At 39.3% G+C, this 15,346-nt stretch overlaps 1 protein-coding gene across 1 annotated transcript in view; it reads left to right on the top strand.

The window, feature by feature from the left end:
* The window catches only part of tango6 (transport and golgi organization 6 homolog), a 40,216-nt gene that overhangs the window by 9,761 nt on the left and 15,109 nt on the right, over positions 1 to 15,346 (top strand). The window contains exons 7-14 of the mRNA XM_002936012.5: positions 17 to 90; positions 458 to 570; positions 2,705 to 2,881; positions 4,246 to 4,375; positions 8,966 to 9,154; positions 9,232 to 9,366; positions 11,074 to 11,445; positions 11,539 to 11,596. Coding sequence (XP_002936058.2) covers positions 17 to 90; positions 458 to 570; positions 2,705 to 2,881; positions 4,246 to 4,375; positions 8,966 to 9,154; positions 9,232 to 9,366; positions 11,074 to 11,445; positions 11,539 to 11,596 — 1,248 coding nt within the window. The remainder of the gene's footprint in view (positions 1 to 16; positions 91 to 457; positions 571 to 2,704; positions 2,882 to 4,245; positions 4,376 to 8,965; positions 9,155 to 9,231; positions 9,367 to 11,073; positions 11,446 to 11,538; positions 11,597 to 15,346) is intronic.

Below are 15,346 nucleotides of genomic sequence, written 5' to 3'. Positions count from 1 at the left end.
TGGTTTCTCATTATAGAATCCGTTTCTGCTCCAGGACATACTCTGGTGACAGAAAATGAGCTTTCTCAATGCTTGGAAGATATCATGAAAGTAAAGTATTAATTTCTTCATTCATCTTCTGCATTGTGATAATTATTTTAAAATACAAACAGCATCCCTCGAAGAGCACAAGTAGTTACATTTGTCATTATCATCCTAAGAATTCATCTTTTATCTATATTATGCTACCAGTTCAAAAATTGTGTTTTTCATTACTTCTGTCTTTACTATTATAAGACCAGTACTGGTTACACAAAAATATCTGGCGTTGCAGCAATGCAACTTTTTTAAAATGCAATCCCTTTCCAGCTGCAACCCCTTGTTTTATACCTATCACTAGTTTTTAGACTTTATATATTGGTCGTTAACAGTTAATAGTAAAATGTAATGTAACTTTTGAAATTGCTGTTTTTTCCAGGTCTTTGTGGTAGGAAACAAACCCACTCCAACTCTGCTGCACTATACTAATAAAGTTCTCCCTGCTGTCTTTTGCTTGTATTGTTTTGCCCGGCAAAACGTGTCACATTTGCGGTAAGTAAAAGAAAAAACACATAGACTGTAGAGCAGTGTGCTTAACTTTAGTTTTAGCAGTGTTAACCATTACTGCTTTTTGGTAGAACTTTAAGGGAGCTATAATCATACTCTATCAATAGCCATACTTGCCAGGTGATGCATTAAAAGGAAATCAAAAAGCCAACTAGGAAAAGACCTTACCACTATATCCCAAACCGACATAACTAAAAAATATCCATTTACAACCCCACACATATACCTATGTATGCAAATAACTCATTATGCAGCACAAAACAACTCACAAAGATAAAAATAGCCCAATTAACCAAATCTGGAAAGACAAAAATGCAAAACAAAATTCATCATCCATTTACCAAACTATCCGAACCCTCATAAACATTGATAATGAAAAATCACACATCTTCAAATGGACAACTGATATTCCAAACACAAATACAACACACATCTTAAAACAACACACAGGAGTCATGAAACTGATCCCCATCAGCAAATACCAAGACATGACAACACCAACCCTCCACAACTCTTACTTCACCCCAGAAAGGAGACATGAAATGGGCAACTTACCCTCAGACCAGTGCCTCAGATGCCACTCCCCAAAAGCCAATCTAATACACAATCTATGGTAGTGCCCAAAAATACAAATCTTCTGGAAAGAAAGTAGCCTCATATTGGATGCAGGTGACTGGAAAACCCCTCCAAATGAACTTAGAATGGGCATTATTTAGCACAACTACACTCACTTAACCAAACCTGAAAAACAATTGGCTGAGAGACTGTCTGCAGCAGCCCGGAAAACAATGTTACACCAGTGGTTAACCCCAGACACCCAATCCACAACACTAGTAAAACAAAAACTTCATCATATTTTTTATATGGACTGGTTGGAGATGACAACCAGAAAAGAACAAAACACTGAAATTTTTTTTTAACACATGGCTCGCATACATATCCTCTCTACCACAATCTATTAGATATCTCGCAGTCTACACATTCAGACAAACTACATGGTACGACACAGAAACACTCAAAGAACACCCGCTCCTAATTGAAGCTTCCCAGTACCTCCAAAACCTCCAAAATCAAGAAACCAAGGAACCCAGGAGCCAAAAAATAAATAGAATGTTGGCAAACTATCCACAATGAAAGCTAACTCTCACAGGGCCCAAAGAAAGCAGGTATGAGCTAAAAGTTCAAGTTTTGTTACAAATGTTAAACTGAAATGTTTTCATTTCCCAAACATTTTATTGCTTAAAAGACATGTACGTACAGTGAAATACCAATACAAATGTTGTAACAGAAATGTCTGATAAAATGCAAATAAAAACAAAGTTAAAAAAAAAAAAAAGCCAATTTGTTAGGCCCTCATCATTCAGTGATAAAAATTGCTCAGACCTCGGGACTGTGCACTCTTATCTGAAAAACGCCTCAGTTCAGAGCAGTATTCTAGTTAGTGCAGCAATGCCATGGTCTCTTCTGTCTTGACACCCCTGATCCAACTTTGTTAGTTCTGTGCAGAGATGCTATAATAAACAGTTAAATCTGTGGAGCTTTTTAAACTTGTTACACATAGTACAAAATCTTCTTTGAAAATTATGGACTAAATGTTCAACTCCCTACTATTTAAGTAATTTCTGTTGTCTCTGTGAAATCAAAAGTTTTGATTACACTTCAGCACTGCCTTTTTACTAAGTAATCCAGTGATATAAGGGGTCTTTTAAGATGCTGGGGAACACAGCTGCAGAAGAGGGAGCTCATCCCTTAGCTCTTCTTTCCTAAGCACTTGAGCTCCCCCATGATGCTGCTCTCTGCTGCCTGCAGTGATAATGCAATAAGGACAGGGCATCAATGTGGGATGTGCATCCTGCTGCTGCCACCTTGGACCTCATTATAAAGTCCAGGGTCATTGGCGGGAGGGAAGATGTCTACATGCCGCCCCCCGCCTGTCCCTCGTTAATACAGTGCTGACTAATGAAGCAAGCGCTGTTTGCACATACCTGAATGCAAAGTGCAAAAAAGGCTGCTTTTTTTGGGGGGGGGGTGCTCCCAAATGAGTCCTATTCTGTGATCCTCAGCCGTTTTTGTTTATATTCTATGTCTAATTTTTTTTTTTTCATTCTGGTTCCTTTAGTTCCCCTTGCCAAGATGTATTACTTTGGTACCTAGACAAGTCAGAAAGAGAGTGTGCGGTCTCATCCCTGGCAGGGTTGTCTGGTATTGATACTTCCTTACCCAGTCTCCCCAAATACTTTGAGATTAAACCAGCCAGTCATGGAGGAGCAATAGTAAAAGTGAGAGAAAAGTACAGGTAAGCAATTGCTTGTTATTATGTAATAGATTTGTATTCATAGATAAATCAGACCCTGCAAAGAAGATCATAATTTCTACGTTTTTGGAGATATGGGGCCCCACTGACTTTTGGTTACTTCAGTTTTATGTATTTGGGAATTATATCTTTTTTGCCACTAGGTGGTGGCAAACACATTCAATATGATTTTTAATTGGAAGTGTTTTGGTTACAGTCTCAATCAATGCATGCATGTACCAGAATAATAACCAAACCCCCAATGAAGTTATGGACACATTAAATACTTAAATAATAGTATAATATTTAATTCATTTTGCACAATAGGAGGTAGAATTGTTAACATTCAAATTCAAGTTTTTTTCTTGATTTAAGTTGTTTTTATTTGCTCTAAAATTCACAAATTGCTATTAAGGTTTCTGACACTTGAAAGTTGAAGCACAAGAAAACTTGAATGTTAACATTTGGCATCTAAAAGCTGATGAGTTTATGTAGAAGTCAGTGGAAGTTCTAGCAAAATTCAAACATTTATTTATTTATTTTTATTATTTATCTTTTTTTTAAGGTTATCAGACTCATTGATAATAATGAGTAGAATGTGAGTGTGCTGTGTTAGAGTTTTGATAAAAAGGCCTCTACATGTGTAAAAGGAGAATCGCAAAGAGGTGGGATTATTCTGCAAAAGGCACCTTTGTACTGTTCCATTGAGCTGCACTCGCTGAACACGACCACAAAGTGGAATATTTTTGCAAAGGGTACACTTGTACTGTTCACATCACAACATAAATACATTAGAATCTGGGTACAAATCTGATTTACCTTGGTCAAATGAGATAATTAATACTTATTTTCCCAGGTATACATTTTTCATAAAATAGAAACTGTGGTGGACGGTTTTTATTAATATTTTTTTATATTGCACTTTTGTAATAATGTACAAGTCTAAAATAATTATACTTTGTGAGTCTCTTTTTATACCTAGTGTGCAAAATTATTTAAAAATGTTGATATAATATTTACTAATTCAGATGTTTTCATATAAGCTCTGACAAGCAAACATTTGTTTTATATTTAAACTGGTAAACATTGAAAGCTGTAGCATCAATGCTGCATTTTTGTTAGTTTGGGGAACTTGAAAGTACATGAACAAATGGTTAATTTATGTTAACTAATATGCTTACATGATTTCACAGTGTGAGTTTAAATAAACTGCCTCTTTAATGTAGTGCCTAATATAGTGACATCGACATGGATTTTCAGATTGCATAAATGGTTGTAACATTTTTGAACTAGTTCTAAAATGATCTGTTAGTGCTTATATTTTGTAACGGATAATATTAAGAGCTGCTACCATTACTATCTTTCAGTGCCGATGATGATGATGCTCTTTATGAGAAAGTGTCTTGGGAGCAGTGGAGAACAGAGTGTCTGGTGGAACTGCTATCTCTCAGTCCCAGCAGAGGTTTGGCTGCTGATTTCTTTCTACTATGCCTTAAGGTAACATGATATATGATTTCATATTTAAAATATTGGAGCAATCCTCTTTTTCCACCTTTTTGGGTGCATGTCATTTTTATATATCTGGGTTTCCATGCTGTCCTTTATTATGATCTCTGCGCCTACATGCTTAAAACACTGCCGAAGTATGCTAAAAAAGTAATGAGTAAATAATTGCTGATGATTCTGTGGTGTCAGCCCTTCATTTAAAAAAACATTGATCCACAGTCTTGGAATTCAAAATCATATTTTGTGAACACTGTTATTAAGGCAACCTTTGCATCATTCCAAAATTTTGTTTATGCAACCAAATGGGGAACCCCATGCCCAAGCACACGCTACACAATTATAGACTGTAAGGAGGGAGGGGAATGAGGGGTGCAGTGACATCTAGGAAGTTCAGAATAGACAGTGACAAAATAACTATATTTATGATTGACAGGTAAGATTTTAAAACAGGTATGGATGTTTTAGTTAAGAAAAATTATTTTGTTTTCATTTTCACTTTGACAAGGACTTTTATTATACAGCTTTTTATGTCTGGGTGGTTGGTCCCCTTTAAACAAAATAGTGGAATGTCATACACAGTATATTTTAAAACAAATGTCATCTTTGTGACTAGAAGTGCACAGATACTTCTAACTGAAATGTATCCAAAAATATTAGCTTGTGGGAACACAAACTATACTAGTAGCACAACTGATCTGGGCAAAAGGAATTTAATTGTATTTATTTTATGCTGCAGCACAGAGATTTTATGGTTTATAGTAGGGATGCACCAAATCCTGGATTCAGTTTGGGATTCGGCCGAATCCAGCCTTTTTTTTTTTTTTAAGGATTCGATTTCGGCCGAATCCATGGTCCCGGCCAAACAAACCGAATCAGCATATGCTAATTAGTATTCGTAAGGGTTAAATGGTAAGGGGAAAAAAGATTTTCCCCGTGCGCTCCACGCGCACCAATTTTTAGCCCTTCCCGATCCTAATTACCTTATTCGGTTTGGGATTTGGCAGAATCCAGGAGCGGGGATTCGGTTTATAGGCATATTGGACATGGCTAGGTTAACAACCACCTAATACACTTGTGGGGCATGAGGATGTGTTTTGTTACTGGGAGGTCTAAAAGTCCCTTCTTTTGTAGATTTACTCTCTACTTATCCCCATTACCTGGAATTCCCAACAACACAAGCAAATATTTCAGTAATGGAGAAGTGGTTCTTGTAGGTTTATATGGTAAACGCTGTAACTATGTTAATAGAGGATGTCTTTGCCTAGAGGAATTAAAATAAGACTGGGCAAATTACTCATGTTAGAACAAGCTCATTTTTACCTTTATTAAAATAAAGGGATCCCCACGAGTGCAAAAAAATGGTATTCTGTGCCAGGCACAGTTGTTTAACTTAAAGGAGAAGGAAAGTCATTTTGGCATTTTACTCCCATTGGATTTGCCACATTAAGGCCACCTATAACGCTCTATTTATTCTGAAGAAAGCATTACCATACCTGAGTAAACAGCTCTAGAATCTTTTGTTTGCTTGATATAGCAGCTGCCATTTTAAGTAGCTTCCTGGTTGCAGCTAGCTGTTGGTAGCTCAGATCTCACATTCCTAAGGGAGGGAGTTCTTAGTATTCTTGTGGGAGGGGGAAGCAGGAGAGAGCTGTGCAGACTCTGGCCCAGGGAATGAAGGAACTTTCTTAGAGAGGAAGTCAGATACCCGAAGAACATGTTTACAAAAAAGAAAAATGTAAATGCAAAAATATAAAGGTTTATTACTATTACCTTTCTATTTTTGCATTTACATTTTGCTCACAATTCTTTAAATCCTAGGAGTGCTGTCCTCTTGTTCCTGTGCATTTTTTGGTACTAGCACCCAGGTTTTGTTGCTGCAAATGGTGTGCAAGCTATGGACTATTTTTTAAATATATATATATAAGTTCAAGGAGATCAGCACTCACGATATATACAAATAATGGGCGCCTGGGTGCAGTCCTCCCCAGCGTAGATAATAAACAAAAAATGGACCACATCTCTCAGGACTTATAGCAAAATTTGTAGTTTATTAGGTGTGGAAAAAAGAACTGACGTTTGGCCACTACAGCAGCCGAAGGTGAGAAGGTGAAATGAATGGGACCTGCCTTCACACAGCCTGAAAAGAAGTGTGACCTGCCTTGTCCCCAGACCCAGTGTGTGACCACTGATAACCTAACTACTAACTAGGAAAGAAATCTCTCAGGACTTATAGCAAAATTTGTAGTTTATTAGGTGTAGAAAAAAGAACTGACGTTTCGGCCACTACAGCAGCCGAAGGTGAAATGAATGGGACCTGCCTTCACACAGCCAGCCGCAGCGCTGAAAAGAAGTGTGACCTGCCTTGTCCCTAGACCCAGTGTGTGACCACTGATAACCTAACTACTAACTAGGAAACAAATTGTTGGCTGAGGGACTAATGTCCCTGACCTTTGTACGAATGTATATAGCCTCACCTGGGCTCGCACGTCCATAGCAACGCGCCACCGGAACATCGACGCTCCCGCCCTAACTTTTGGATCCGGGGGTGTATTGAGGATATTAATACACTCCCCAGCATTCTATTCATTGGCAAAAGCAGGGGAATCCATTCCCCATTATCATTGAATAGATTATCCAATTACCTACTGATTGTGACGCATCGCGGAGATTCTGGTCTAAATGGTGAGTGGGCTTCTTAAGAGAACTTTCACTTTTTGGTTTCTACTTTTCCTATTTTGTAATCCTAACTTTGGTTAATTTGTTGCATAAACTAAGTAATACACAACAATTTATTCACAAAGCGCATTGGAGTATACAGCGCATATAAAATAAGCAACGCACTTTCCTTGTGAGATGCTCTTGAGTATAATTACCTTTCATACTATTTTTCTATATATTTTTTCATTATATGAATATGGGCCGATCAATTAGATGTTTGCATACCATAGATATAGCCCCGCGCCTTATGAGTGGAAGCGGGTCACAATGTAATACGCGATTTAAAGAATTGAGACACAGTTACAGTAGTGCTTATATCTTTATTATGTGCATTTGCAAAGATATTTGATGGTCTTTACACAATGTGAAAGCGATTTGTATTTCTTATGTTGTTATTGTATATTTTTTATGTTGTTATTGTACATTTTTCCACTATTCCCACTGAGTGTATATGTCATATTTACACGTCACTATCGGGTTTCCCGCCACACAGGGTATTTAAGTTTAGATGTATTGTTCATTGGCAACTTTGAGAAAGGCTGCTGTAGTGGCCGAAACGTCAGTTCTTTTTTCCACACCTAATAAACTACAAATTTTGCTATAAGTCCTGAGAGATGCGATCCATTTTTTGTTTATTATATATATATATATATATATATATATGTTTGATTTTTTTTTTCTGATTTCCTTCCGTGACTTATTCCTTATTCACCTTCTCCGGAAATCTCAAGAGATTTCTCTGGAAAGGGAGAAAATAAATGACAGGAGATACAGGTAGGATAAAGCCAGAAATACTTGGGTAATACAGTGGCTGTTGGGTGTGTGAAAGAGATCAAGCTAAATGTCTTTTCATAAAATATAATTGGCTGGATATCCATTCCACTGCAGAGGAGTGCGTCGGAGGGAATTGGCTCTCAGCCACAATGACTACGTGCAGTTCCGAATTTTGTTCCGCCAGTGTTTCCATTTACATCAGATTACGAGATTTATACTCTTTACTTAATAAAATGTAAATCTTAAATGAGACATCCTTGGTGGTTTATAGGGTAATTTTTTTTACCTTAAAATGTCCTAAATTATATTTTTGTAGTGATTTTGCAATATTTTAGCTTTAGGCTACAAAAATTCACCTTGAGAAAATAAATTCCACTATTAAATATCTTATCAAATATATGTAACATTGAAAAAGGATTACAGCTGTATAATTTGCTTATACTATAGAGTCATACTCCCCAAACCAATCTTGGTGCCTTTTTAACAGTGCATGCTTCAGCAGCAGTGCAGGTTGGTCAGTAAGTGGATAGTCAGTTACTACTGATTGATCCATCTGTCCTTGCTAGGACTTTTGTGCACACAGCTCTTCTTATTACACTCTACCTCTTTGTTTCTAATCTTAATGTTGGAAAGTTTTTATATAGAGAAGTGCATAAAAGCTCTGCTGCCATATTCCACCCTTCTGTGTACCATTATTATTTGTACATATCCTCTAGTGAATTACAGATTTGACACCCTGTTACATGATTTAACCGAGTTGAGTGTTACAGGTTGAGTTATGGAAAGGCCATCCCCCATAGACTCCATTATAAGAAAATAATTCTAATTTTTAAAAATGATTTCCTTTTTCTCTGTAATAATAAAACAGTACCTTGTACTTGATCCCAACTAAGATATAATTAATCCTTATTGGATTATTCAATATTTAAATTATTTTTAGCAGACTTAAGTCATGGAGATCCAAATTACGGAAAGATCCCTTATCCCGAGCATTCTGGATAACAGGTTGCATACCTGTACAATGTCCTGCAAATTTTTGAGACAGACCATCTTTACTTTTATTAATGAGTGTTTTCTGGTGTTGTTTAGAATTTGATCCCCCTCAGTGTGGGAACAGACCAAGAAGAGCCTGCTTCCTGCCATGGTATTAATCTTCTGGATCTGGAGAGGAGGCTTGCCATGTCTCATGAGTCACAGGAAAAGCAGCTGCAGTTACTGCAAGTTCTGTCTGTGTTGTGTGAGAAGATATCAGACTCCATTTTCACTGATGTTCAACAGGTGAAGAAAGAATGAGAATCAGCTATGAAGATACTGTAGTAGCAAATACATGCTAACTTTTCTATATCTTCATGTAGGTTGTAGAATTTGTGTATGTGACATTGGAGCGTTCCTGTGCCAGTTTAGCATTTTCTGAAGGTGGTACTGTAGCTTCTCAGACATTAAGCATGGCAATGGGACTGGTGGCTGCTATGCTAGGTGGAGCAGTTATGGTAAGTAGAAGAAACAGTGACAGTATGGTTGCTGGTGCTCTTCGGAGTTGGTATGGGCCCTGGAACAAGGGCTGAACCCAGTAATATTTCCCTGCTTTGTTACCTGCTGATGCATTTGTGTTTTTGCCAGAACCTTTACTCAGAGGGAGAGGTACCAAGCTAGGTGTGAGTCAGAGATATGGCTGACATGAACTGACAGGATTTTTCGTTTGGAAAAATGTGTCGTGTAATACTCAGGAGGGTTTTTCTTTTCATATGAAGTGTATTAAATGCCACAGTAAGCAGTCACAGGAGAATGCATTACTGTTATTTAACTTACATAGAGCTGTGTGCTGTCATTCGTCTGATCATTTAAAAACTATTTTCAAGTGTTACTGTTGTAATTTTTATAATTGACTGACATTTGTAGAGATGCCTGAAGCATGGAACCCTTCTTTGGCTATGTGGATCTACATAGAAGAAAAAGATTGTAAAGCTGTACTTATAAAGATGTAAATAAATGTTGAACAAAATAACATTTAGTCTTTATGCTTAGCTCAGTGAGACCTATTCTTTTTTTTTCTAAATTTAGGTTCACACATTGGTTGCATATAGTTAACAGTATGACACCTGAATTTCCATGTGCCTCTGATTACTTAGCCTAGTATGCAGATAGAAATCCTCTACAGAAGGAGAGAATGTTTTATTAAAACCTGTGCTATATTCAGCTCATTATGTTTCCCATGTATAAAGCTAAATCTTGTGTGCTTTACCCACTGCACAAATGTATACCATGGGGTTGCACAACTAAATATTCATTTTTTTTTAGGCATCTGCATTAGTTTTTTTGAACTGTGCCTTCCAACAGGGTTATGCTGCACACAGCCTTGCCCCAGCCATGAAACAGAATTCTTTTAGCAATTGTTTTTTCCATTAAGAACTGAATAATGGGAGCTATCACACAAAGGCTTTCAAGGTGAGCAGTCACTGGTTACCTACAGGGCTGTTTTCAATAAGGCGGCAAAAGAGGGCATTTGCCATTGGTCCACCTGGCCAGGGGTACCCCTATCAGCCCTTTTTTCTGCTACAACTCTACTGAAGCCTTTCCCTGAAACAGCAGACTCTTCAGCTGTAGGATCTCTGCAAACATCAGTCAATTCTTTTTTTGTGTCCCCTCTTTGTTATTACAGTTTATCCTATTACATAGTTGTTATCTCACATCTACCTCAGTTAGGGCTCTGGCACACGGGGAGATTAGTCGCCCGCGACAAATCTCCCCGAAACGCCATCCCACCGGCGAAAATGTAAATCGCCGGTGGGATGACATACGCAGCGGCGTGATTTCAGTGAAATCGCGGAAGTTTCCTCTCAAGGCAACTTCTGCAATTTCACTGAAATCGGGGGGGTTTTAATTGCCCGCGACCAGGGAGTTTTGTCGCGGGCAACTAATCTCCCCGTGTGCCAGAGCCCTTAGCCCAGGTTATTTCTTTTCCTTGCCATATTATATTCAGGTTGACCTATCTGAGGGTTATACAATTTCAAATTTCTAGGGGAAGCTAGGGGGCAAAGAGATCTTGTCCCTGGGCCCTCTGGTACCTTTAAGTGTCCAAAAATTAGGATTCACCATTATTATAAAAAGATTCATGCTTAAATCATACAAATAATTTGGGAATTCTATTGGCTTATTGAGAATTCACTTTGTAAATTTTTCTACTTCTGTTTTTACAGCTAACATCCAGTGATTTTGGGCACTTAAAGAAGTTACTGCCGGTACTGGAAAGAGTGTCCCTCTCACACTTAGATCCGGTTATACAGGAGCTGGCCAAAGACCTGCGGGTCAGTATAGCAACACATTGTGCCGTCCAGCTTCCCAACAGGACATGTCAGGATAAAGCCAAGGCACATGACATAGATAACAAGCAATCAAAGCATGACACGAAAACAAACAATCCAGTTGCTGATCAGCAGAACTTCAAGGTGATGCTTAACTCTGCTCGTGATACTGACATACCAACAAGGGCAGCTGCCCTGCGTACATTAACGCATCTTCTGGAGCAGAAAAACCCAATGGCCCTGGAGCACAAGGAGCAGCTATTGCAGGTAAGTGGTAACTCCAGCACTTTTGTTTTTGAGAGGACTTTTTTTTTGTTTGTTTGTTTGTTTTTTTACTGACAACTTTGAATTTTGTTTCAGCTCTTTCTGGAAAACCTAGATCAAGAAGATTCCTTTGTGTACCTATCAGCAATTCAAGGTAAATAGCCATACTACATTCAGAATAAAACCTTATAAATAGAGAAACAGAGGTTGGCTTTAAATCTCCTCTTCGGCAGGAGGTGAAGTGCCTGCCAGTACCTTACCCTTTACATTTGTTGGTATCACTGCATGTAAAACACATTACATGCAGTGACCCCAGGTAATTGCTTTAAAATGCCTCCTTCCTCATCATTATTTCAATACCCAGGATCGCCTCATGCAATTTAGCAATTCCAACAACTGTGAAGGGACAGATATTGTCTGATGCTTTTTCAGGTGAAAAAGCATCCCGTGTTTCAGTGCCCTTGGGGTTATGGCCAACAGGGAGATTAATCACCGGTGGTTAAAGGAGAAGGAAAGGCAAAATCTATTAAGCACACTATTAAAAAGTACTACTATTGCTGTGTAAAATCGCTATATTCCTGGCTTGCCTAATGAAAGATTTACAGAGATACACATACTAGAACTTACATGCTTGTTTCAGTGAACGGCGCCGCCATCTTATCCAGCGTGTCTGTATGGGCTGAAAAGCACAAGCCGGCTCCCTGCTCCTGTTACAAAGTTTCTGCAGCTCCACAAACCCCCCCCCCCGCTCCTGCCACAAACCCCCCTCAAGCTCCACAAACCCCCACTCCTGCCACAAACAATCTCCCTCGCAGCACCAGCCCGCCCCCCCCCTTCCCCTTCCTGCTTGTGAGAGAACTCGGCAACGCTGCGTCGCCATGGCAACCGGACGCTTCTGCTCTCTGCCCATGCGCCGCCTGTAGAAACGAGTCCTCAAGTCTTGGAAAAAGCGAGGCATTATGGGAATCTTCTCTACCCAGCTCAGCGTTTTTTTTCTCTGTTTGGCTTCTGATCTTCTGAACGGGTGAAGTATGGGGAGACTTAAGGGCACTATTGAGACAACTGAAGGTATGCCTGCAGCTTGGGATTAACTCTTTACTAACCTTTCCTTCTCTTTTAATCTTGGCTAGTGTGAGTGACTAATCTCCCCAAAATGCCTTTCAACCGGCAATAAAGTGAATCACTGGTGAAAAGGCATACGCATTGCTTCACTTTGTTTTCTGCAGGAGGAAGCTTCGCTCAACTTTGGAAAATGAATGAATGAAATGCCTTCCCACGAATGATTCACTTTATTTCCTGTGGAAAGGTATTTCCATGGGAGATTAGTCGCCTGTGGTAGCCAAATCCACCTTGTACCCCTTTAAAGTACAGAAACCTTACCCCTATACCCAAAGCTTCTGTTTAAATTTCCTGTGCCCTCTGGAATTCTAGCTCCATCTGCAACAAACTCACCTCCATCCATGACCTTTTCATCACTAAATCACTTAACTTATTTCCAATAACTGAGACCTGGCTTTCCTCTACTGACACTGCCTCACCTGCTGCTCTGTCTTTTGGGGGTCTACACCTTACTCACACTCCCAGACCTGGAAACAGGGCGGGGGTGGCGTAGGACTTATCTCTCCCCCCTGGAAGGACTGTAAAGTCCTTCCACCTTCTCCTTCTCTCTCATTTTCCTCATTTGAGGTTCACTCTATTAGGCTCTGCTCCCCTGTTTCGCTTCGCATTGCGGTCATGTACCGACCTCCTGGACCAACCTCACAATTCTTTGACAACTTTTCTGCCTGTCTATCTTACTTCCTTTCCTCTGACTCCCCATCCATTGTACTAGGTGATCTTAACATACCTGTTAACAATCCTAATGCCCCCGCTGTCTCTAAACTCCTTTCACTAACATCCTCCTTTCGGTTATCTCTGTGCTCTGATTCCCCCTCTCACTCCAATGGAAACTCCCTGGATCTTATATTTACAAAATGTTGTTCTGTCTTAAACCTCACTAACTCCCCTTTCCCTCTCTCCGATCACAATTTGCTCACATTTCAACTCTCGCTAACTCCCTCTACATCTGCAATCCCTAAACACGTCACATCTCTTTTATTCCTTTGACTCTCTTTACTCTAACATCCTAACTGTCTCTTGTCCTAATCAGGCTACCTCTGTCTACTACAGCTTACTCGCCACTGCCCATAATGAGCTTGCTCCTGCCAAGACTAAACGCATGAGGCCCACACCACTCCCAACCCTGGCACACTGCTAATACCAAATCCCTCCAAAAACACGTACGTACACTTGAGCACCACTGGCACAAATCAAGGTCAGAGTCAGATTTCTGCTACAAATCTGCTCTGCTCTCCTTCAACACCACCCTCCACCAAGCTAAACAAACCTACTTCACTGCACTCAATAACTCCCTCTCTAAAAAAAACAGTCACTGCTCAAGTTATTGCAGAGCACTTTAAAAATAAAATTGAGACCATCCGAAGTGACATTGCACAACTTTATCCCCATAACCATTCACCTCCCTCCCTACATGCTACCCAGTCTTTTCTTGGCTTCTTCTCCCCAGTGACTGAAGAGGAAGTCTCAAAACTTTTGGCTTCCTCTCACCTTACTACCTGCCTGCTTGATCCCATTCCTACCAAACTTCTACGCAATGCCAACCCCTGTCTTATCAAAGCCTTAACTCATCTATTCAATCTCTCCCTCTCTACGCACTTATTTAGAGAATCTTACCCTAATCTAGATTAACATACCCTCAGTGTGCTGCTAAAAGCAATACCCTGTGCCACACCTCTCACAGCTCTGGTCATGCCCATTCCTACACCTTGTGTCTCAACCCTTTTCTCCTTGTAGATTGTAAGCTCTTTTGGGCAGGGCTCTCTTCACCTCTTGTGTCGGTTATTGATTGCTTTATATGTTACTTTGTATGTCCAATGTATGAAACCCACTTATTGTACAGCGCTGAGGAATATGTTGGTGCTTTATAAATAAATTTTATTAATAATAAAAATGTATCTGCAAGTGACTAATCTCCCTGTGGGCCATCACCCTTAAGGATTTTTTTTATCTAAATAAAATAAATGCTTTTAAATGTTTAGTGGTTTTTGTCTGGTAGACTGAGCTAGCCTTTCCGCAGACTCTTACTTCTCCACTGTTAAGAAGTCTGCATGTTCTGACGCTATTTTAAATAGTTACATATTTACATAGGGTTGAAAAAAGACCATTAAGTTCAACCCAGCACACACAAACCTATACTGACTATCTATACACTCACATACAAAAACCATGTATACCAACATCAATACTAACTGTAGATTTTAGTATCACAATAGCCTTGGATACCACCTACGTTGCTTCAAATGAAAGTTCCATTCCTATAATCCAGTGCTGTCCAACTGACGGCCCCCCACCTGTCTGGCTGCTTTGATATAGCTTACCCTTGTGTAAGCTTAAATGGTATCAGTACTAAGATTAACCGGCCTCCTGCATGGTTCACACCCCAGATTCAGGCTGTGAACCCCCTGTATTGTTTAAAAATGTAAGCCCCTGGTTGTAAACACCTTTTAATCAATACATTGTTCACACCTCAGGCTCAGACTGTAATCACTTACATTGTTCGCCTCTTGACTCCTCAGACAGCAGTAGAAACCCACAAATAAACCCTGCACACTTTAAAAAGAACATATACTGAGGTGGTACTGCATTAAAAAGTTTTTTATATATAGTTATTGTGCAGACTGTAGGAGCAGTGCCAGTATTGTGTCACTGTATGCTGCCTGTGTGTGCCATACAGTTCGAGATCGTTTAAATTGTTATGATGTGGTATTCACTAAAGGTGACCTGATATATATTTTTTTTAATTTAAAGCTCAATTTCATTACCCAGGTTGGTGACAGGTTCACTT

This window comes from Xenopus tropicalis, chromosome 4, assembly GCF_000004195.4.
Source record: "Xenopus tropicalis strain Nigerian chromosome 4, UCB_Xtro_10.0, whole genome shotgun sequence".
In the NCBI taxonomy this organism is placed as follows: Eukaryota; Metazoa; Chordata; class Amphibia; order Anura; family Pipidae; genus Xenopus; species Xenopus tropicalis.
The sequence above is the reverse complement of the archived record's forward strand: the minus strand, read 5'-3'. Positions and strand labels throughout refer to the sequence as shown.